Consider the following 7,795-nt stretch of genomic DNA (forward strand, 5'->3'; position numbering starts at 1 on the left):
TACTCATTATACGCGTCCAAGCAACAGCAAATTACACAAATGAATGGGATGATTCTTGACAATACTCAGAGCTTACTGAAATATTTTGAAAAACAGAATTGGTTATGGAGTAATACTCTGTAATAATTAGTTATGAGACCATTTCATATTGTTGGCTTTTTAAGTTATTTATTTTTATTATTCTCTCTACAGGAAACTCAGAAAAGTATACAATCTTATTTGTTTTTCCAGACCACAGAATTAGACTGGCAAAGCCATGCTACAAGCAGACATAACCATCTCCAATGATGAGGTGTCTATATAACCCATTAGGTTTTCCTCATATGTATGAAGTTATTTACTGTCTCCAAAGTGCATGGTCATTCATTTGATTCTCAAAACAGCTCAGAAATATAGGAAGGAATAAGTCAACATTTTTTTTCAGATAAGGTAACTGGATCAGAGAAGCCACAGGGATAATGAGTAATAGGGGATCGAGGGGGAAGAGGAGACAGAGAAAGGAAAAAGGAGAAAAGGACGGGGAGGAGAAGAGGTGAGAGGTGGGGAGAAAGGGAAAAGGAGAGGGAGGAAAAGCTAGTTGGTTTTTATAGCCCAGGCCTTTGCTCTCCCCTTCAGCATCAGGATCTCCTTATCCGTTTGCAAAGGGGGTGGGATGAACTGAGAAAGAGAGACAAAAAGGAACCCTGGGACAGAGGGAGGGAGGAACAGAAAAAGAGAGGGAGGATATGAATGAATAAACATGAATGAGAATATCTAAGTAAAGAAAGATCCTAAGAGTCACGAGGAGGAGTTTAAATACATTCATAAACCCTCAGAAAGTAGTTCTTAACTTTTGGGGAACTTGGACATTTCTGACAGTCTGATAAAGCCCTGGAGGCTCTTATTAGAAAGATGTATGCATACATACGTATGTATATACAGCATTACAGTATGTTCACTGCTCCCCAAAATCAAGGGCTAAGTCCCATTTTAAGAAACACACCTGAGAACTAAAAGTCCCCTCTGCTCTCTGTGCAGGGTAGTTTGCAGATCTAGAGCCAGAGGGTGGCTCCCCTGGCTCCCCTGGTGCCTGCAGCACCATATTGTGTGTGCTACAGAGGTAAGAAACATGTCTTCAGAACAGAAATACCTCTGAATCCCTTCTGCTGCCACCCACTTTTCCACAACATTTCAAGCTTAACAGGAAAAACACAACTTCCTACACCACACACTAAAGCCATTATCACACTGGAACACAAAGCTTCCCATCAAACCAGAAACAATGAAATTGAGGATAAAAGTTTTGAGAAAATGTTGACTCTTCTAATATTGAATCACTATGACTAAAAATCTTTAAAGACTCATTAATGTGTTAGGATAATGGTATATAACAAAAGGACGAAATGCACAGGCTTTGACAACTCCGGAACTGTTACTGTGGGACTCCAAATTGGTTAGCTAATCTTTCTTACATCCAAGTCTCCTTCATAGGTTTATTGTGAAATTAATTATATTAATGGATTTATAAAAGTTAACGCAAGTCTGACATATAATCTCACTAAATATCATATGTCTCATTTACAAAGTGGGTTTAATGATATGATAGTACCTATGTTTAAAGAAAGCACTACCATGGTATGGTGAGCAGTAAATGAAGTAACACATTAAATGTACCTACCACAGTGTCAGGTGCATAGGAAATATTAGCTAGTGTTAGCCTACTTGAAGAAATGGAAGAGTCCTCAAAGGTAGGAATCATTGACTTGATTCCAAGAACAGAGTTCTGATTTTTACTATTCCTGCTATTCAGACTCCCCAATTTTTGTAAGTATATATGTGCATATAACACTTTTATTATGATGATTTATATTACGACCTTTGGTGTGCTTACTTAATTTCCCAAATTAGGCTGTAAACTCCTTAAGATCAGTGAACATGGTTTACTTCTGAAGTTTCCTTTATAATCTTATATAGTGCTTGTCACATAGGAATTCAGTAAACATTTACTGAATTAGTTTATTAATAATGCTAATGATACAGTGATATTTTATGGAGCATCAACTATTGACCAAGGATGACATTTATGTATTATAGCTAATTGAATATTCAAAATCCTGTAACAGGAAATTGAGGCTTAACAAGCTTAAATAAGTTGTTCAAGTTTACCCAGCAAGTAGAGTTCCCAACTGTTAATATAACAGCAGGATGTACTTTGGATCTGAATCCAAATTTGTTAAACTCCAAACCTGGGCCCCAAGTCAATACTGTATGAAAGTGGTAACATGGAAAAATATATTGCTTTTAATTTTCAGATAAATAAATTTAGCAAGTATAAAAAAAAACCAAAGTTTGTGATAGTGAGGAGAGTTACTTTTCAACATTAATCTAAATCATTAGAAATGAGTTTCAAAGGTTAAAAATATAAATATTATGAAGAACCTTTATCACTACTGTCCATAAAATATAAGAGATGGAGAAAGAGACAAGTATGTATTAGAAGAATGATTTATGAGCCAACCGAATTTGCATATTGTGACAAAAAAGACAAAGGCTTGGGAGTTTGACAGAGTAGGGTTAAAATTCTGGGTAGAACCTTGGGCAAGTTATTTCATCTTTCTAAGTCTCAGTTTTCCCAAATGGTAGGTAACAATAATAAAATTGCTTTCAGAAATAATGCAAATATTAGATGTGTATAAGGTACATAACTCAACAAATGATGGCTGTGCTAAGCCACTGTTCTCAAAAGGAATGGAAAAGCAGAGCCGCCATTAGTGTTCCCAACTTCTCATGTCGGGAGTGCACTATCCAAAGAGCAGAAGGGGAAACAAAGGCCAGAGTCTAGCTACCCTTCAAAACCTACCATTGGCTTCTCTGCAGACTGATGCTCTTGTACCTGAAGCACTGAAAGTCAAAATGTGTAAATCAAGTTGGACCCTCTCCTGATGCCTGCCCATCAGTCATCTCTGGCTCCCTTCAGAGAACAAGTTCTTTGGAAATACTGAGAGTAGCATGGCATCTGGCACCAGTCTCATGGCCATACAAACACCACATCCACCATTTTTGTTTTCAGTGTTTCTAGTTTACTATCTGATCTTCAGTGTCCTCCAATGTTAAGTGAAGAGAGTATGTCCTGGACGGGCTGCTCTGAGAAATAGATCTGGCTATGATGATTCGGCGCCCAGCACAGAGTAGGCACTCTGTAATGACTAACTAATTCCCTTTCCCCTCCTCTGTTCCCTCTAAGTGGAGAATAATCAAAATCTTCAGGCCAATATGTTAATGTCTCTAACTGGCACCTGCCACTGTAGATGGATGTTTAAGATCTGAAAAGTGCTGTCTTATTTAAATAAAACACAGGATAGTAATTACCAAGGGACAAGTTACAGACATTATTGATTATGGTTGTAATCAAACCAGTGTCCTGAAAATGACTAGCTTTTTTCTTAACAACAACAACAACAACAAAAAAGAACAGAAAGAAAGAAAGAAAGAAAGAAAAGAGAGAAAAAAAATCCCTGAGCTATTTAGTTTCCTGAGAACATGTACCTGGAAGCTCAACATCTGCAGAAAGCAAAACGGGCCTGAAGAAAAGTCCATTTTTTTTTCCCTTCCAGATTTTCAAATGGAGGTAAGAGAAACAAACAAACATGAAGCTGGATTTTGGGTTTCTGACACATTTTAGGGAATTACAATTAAAACAAAACAAACAGTTTCTGGTACAAGATTCAACATTCTCAAACTCATATGCTGGAGGTGACTTTGAAGCCACAGTACCCATGATAAACAAAGTTACGTTGAAGTTAGCAAGAAGTTCCTTGCTTTGTACCTAGATTTCCATTATGTGTGTTAGGCACTTTTCAATATTTTGTAAATTATTAAATCATTTCCCCTAAAATCAAGGAAAACACGAATATCCAAACCTGATACATATGACAAATGTTCTTAACTTTCAGCCTCTGAAACTAACACTTTCCTGTTCATTTTTTAATTTCCTCTTTGTTATCTGTCATCTGTTGAAGGAAGGAGGAAAGGAGGGAGGGAGTGAGGAAAGTAGAGAGGAAGGCAGTACCACAGAGGAAGGGAACCTCCAAAAATTTGACAATACTACAGGAACCATAATGTTTTCTGAAGAAATACCACCAATTCTCCTACCAATAACTTTGCACCATATTCACATATGTAAGTTATTATATGACTATTATCCTAATAATTACATATGTATATGCATGTGTGTGTGTGTGTGTGTGTGTGTCTCACACACAGTCCCTATATCCAAAAGGCATTCTCAGGGAGGCTCTAAGAGAAAAGGAGATACGCTGCCCTGGGAGAGGACCAACCTTTAAATAAACCTCAGAATTTAAGCACAGCTCCTGCTTTTCAGCAAGCACTACTGCTGGAGCCTCTTATTTTAGGAGTTCTCATATTCTTTTTTAGAGATTTGTTCCCTGGTCAGTTTAGTCCCATTGGCACTTTCATCTGAAGAGGAAGGAATAGGAATAGGCACCCCGTGGTAAAACAGGAATAGGCACCCCGAGCAGGAGTCCCTTCCACACCCTAGCAATTGATCCCCTCTCCCTCTCGCCGACACCGCTGTTGCTAGCTAATCTTTCCGTTGCAATCCAAGAGCAAGGCCACAGAGGAGACATAGTCAAAATTCATACCAATGGCTCAACTCCACCCCAGCACCCACCCCCCCCATTACCTCCTACAGCCCCCTTCCCACCCATTCTCCGCTCCATCACCCAACACGGCCGCCACCGCAGGAGGTGCGGGGGTGGCCTGGGAGGAGATGGGGGCTTCCTTCGCACCCACCCTGACGCGCCCTGGAAGAATGTCCTCTGGTGAAAGGATTGTCCGCAACTTGGAGGAACTTAGAAGGCAAAGGCTGCCGCGTTGGGGCCTCAACCCCGAAGGCGAAGGGCGAAAAAGGGGAGTCAGAGGCGCGGGCGAGCACCCCAGGGCTTACCACGAGCACGGGGACCCCGGCAGCCAGCGAGTAGAGGAGCACGGGGGGCACGGCGCTGCTGTCCTCCGGGCCCGGGTAGGGCTTGCGGTAGGCGCTGTCGTGGCAGAAGAAGCCCTGCACGTTCACGGTGAACGTGTCCGTGTATTCGAAGTAGTACGCCAGCATCACCGTCCCTGCCATGATCACCATCTGGAAATAGAGCATGCTGCTGGTGAGCGCCGCGGGCAGCGGGGGCATGCACGCCTCCCGGGTCCGCCGAGGCAGCCGCCGGGGGCGCGGCGGCGGGGGCGGCGGGAGGCGGAATGGAGCCGCTGGAGGAAGAGGCGGAGGCAGGTCCGGGTTTCCAGCACCGACAGGCGGCGGCGGAGACGGCTACCCCTGGACGAGCCCCCGTTCCCCTCCCCGCCCCCTGCCCTCCGCAAGCGCCGCCCGCCCGGGCGCGGGGTCGCGCGGGAGGGCGGGGAGTCCCAGGGGACCGGCAGTGGCCTCAACGCCCAGGCGAGAGAGCATTCGTGGTGCAGCAGCGCGGGGTCAAGCCCCCAGGTCCGCCCGGAGGAGGCGGCGTCGGCGGACGGGGCGGCAGCAGCCGGCACAGTGGTACATGTACCCCTCAGAGGGCGGGCGCAGTGGAGCTGGAGAAGCTCCTCGTGGGGTAAAAACCAAAAGGGAGGGTGGAGAGGGGAGGCAGCAGAGAAGGAGCTTCTAGAACTCCCTTCTGAGGCAACAGCTGGGAGGTTTAAGAAACCCGCACAACGCCTGGGAAAATGGTGCGTGGACGCGTCTTCGGCTCGCAAACGCCACCAAAGCGCGAAGTGGCAGCGGCCGCGCGGCGAGTTTCAGCCGGCGCTCCCTTGGATTCCTTAACCCCGCGCAGGACACACGCCAAGCGGTGGTTTCCAGGCGCAGTTAGAAAAATAATCTCAGAAGATTTTTAGGTTCGGGGTTCTTTGCCTCCCCTCCAGCTTCCTAGGGTTTTGTAAGTAAAAACCCAGAAATCATAGCTGGCTAGCTCCCGAAGCATCGTCTCTCGTACAACGTCCCCTTCTTCGCTCCTGTATTCTCCTCTGGCTCATCTTCTGTCTCCCATTATTAGCTGCTTGTGATATGAGACACTGCAGCTCCCGAGGAACCAGAGGTGGCAGCGACCGGGGAAAAAAGGGCTATTTGCCTCATTTCGCTATTCCACGAATCCCAGGGAACAGCCCGGATTCTTCAGGGGTCAAGTGAAAGGACAGGGAGACGACGCGGGCGCACACCGCATGCATACAAAACGCACCCCTGCGTACACGCATGTGCGTGGGCATGAACTAGCTATGGAACTGCAGATATGTACAGATCCCGCTTCGTGATGCCATGTGGGTCCCTGCCCTGCGTGACAAGTTTAAGCAGAAGACTTGGGGGGGGGGGCAGGGGCTTCCCAGAGCCTGACACTGCTCACAGCCTCCACCCAAGGGAGCAGGTAAAGACGTGTGCATGCCAGGCAAGAGGATGAAAATATCCCTCAGTCCCGCCCTTCTTAAAATGTAGAATTGCCTTACAGGTTTCTGGAATGTTCATTCATTTTAATGTTTTGTAGCTTGATGATTTTTAGAAGTGGGCCTTGATCATAAGGAAAAAGCAACATTATTAAGCAAAAAAAAAAAAAGGCCATTTACATTTGGCAAATGATTGGTAGTTTGGGAACGGGATACTAATGGCAGTGTGAATTTCTTCAATATAGAATACCTTACCCTCCACATGATCATAAACGTCATTTAATAACTAATTACTTGGTGATTACAGGATAGATGACACCGAACAACATACATAATAAGTGATTTGGGGCAATGGGAGTAAACTGTTCTTAAATGAACAAGAGTGATTTACCACATTATGGTAATATTATAGCTATAACTACTGCAAAGATACATGGTTTAATGCTCATTCAGAAAATCATTCTAAGTCTGTAAGAGTGTTTAAACTACAGTTCTAAATAGGATTTGCCCAAACCTTTCTACTTAATAGAATTTTTAGGAGAATGGTGTTCGTTTTTAAAGGTAGTTCTTAAGGATACCTTTGGATTAAGAAGAGTCTAATGTAGGTAATTTATTCAAGGCAATGAAAACATGCTTATTTTCGAAAACAAAATCATAGTAATGCACTGTTAATGGTACTGAGTGCCTAGTACTGTGCATGTAACAAAGCAGGGTCCTGGTCTGTCCTGTTCATTGCTCTGCCCCCAGTGGGAGCACTGTGTGGCACATTGTCAGTATTCAGTAAGGATCTATTGAATAAATTAATGAACTTACTCCTCTAAGAACAACAGGGAAGTGTTTTCACATATAAAATGTATGTCAACAGTTAGGGAATCACAATCTTCATGTCCCGAGATAAACATAGTCGCATTCTTACATGGCACACTGACATTGAAGGTGAAAGGTCAACACAAGAGCAGCAACTCTGGTATGGCCTCAGTTCACATCCCAGCTCTGCCACTTACCAGCTCTGCAAGATGCTTGACCTTTCTGTTTTAGTTTCATCACCAGTAAAATTGGGATACGACCAGTACCTACTGTACAAGGTTGCTATGAAGACTGGTCACACTCAATTATGTCTGACACATATTGAATATTTTCTCAAGTTAAAATTTAACTGGTAGACATAAACATATGTAGTCTACTTTAACTCAGGTCACTCTAGCATCCATCATCAGTCACTTCCTTCTCGTTTTATTGCTTACAAAATGATTCTGGATGGATCCATATTTCTGTAGGTGTATATTTTTTTCTATAGATTTATGCACATTCTGTCTACTCTTTCAGATGCTATCCATCACAGGAATAAGATATTATTTTCCTTCAGAATTCTCAA

The 7,795-nt window shown here is 43.5% G+C and overlaps 2 protein-coding genes across 2 annotated transcripts in view; one reads left to right on the top strand and one right to left on the bottom strand.

Moving 5' to 3' along the window:
- PLPPR5 (phospholipid phosphatase related 5) overlaps positions 1–5,324 on the bottom strand; it is a 112,646-nt gene extending 107,322 nt beyond the window's left edge. The window contains exon 1 of the mRNA XM_033094074.1: positions 4,946–5,324. Coding sequence (XP_032949965.1) covers positions 4,946–5,182 — 237 coding nt within the window. The 5' untranslated portion in view covers positions 5,183–5,324. The remainder of the gene's footprint in view (positions 1–4,945) is intronic.
- On the top strand, positions 5,248–6,529 carry LOC117015058 (cuticle collagen 1-like). The gene is made up of 2 exons (XM_033093442.1): positions 5,248–5,542; positions 6,039–6,529. The coding sequence occupies exons 1-2, from the start codon at positions 5,248–5,250 to the stop codon at positions 6,170–6,172; spliced, it is 429 nt and encodes a 142-aa protein (XP_032949333.1). The 3' UTR covers positions 6,173–6,529.
- Positions 6,530–7,795: the final 1,266 nt, after the last annotated feature.

This window comes from Rhinolophus ferrumequinum, chromosome 22 (genome assembly GCF_004115265.2).
Source record: "Rhinolophus ferrumequinum isolate MPI-CBG mRhiFer1 chromosome 22, mRhiFer1_v1.p, whole genome shotgun sequence".
NCBI classification, from domain to species: Eukaryota; Metazoa; Chordata; class Mammalia; order Chiroptera; family Rhinolophidae; genus Rhinolophus; species Rhinolophus ferrumequinum.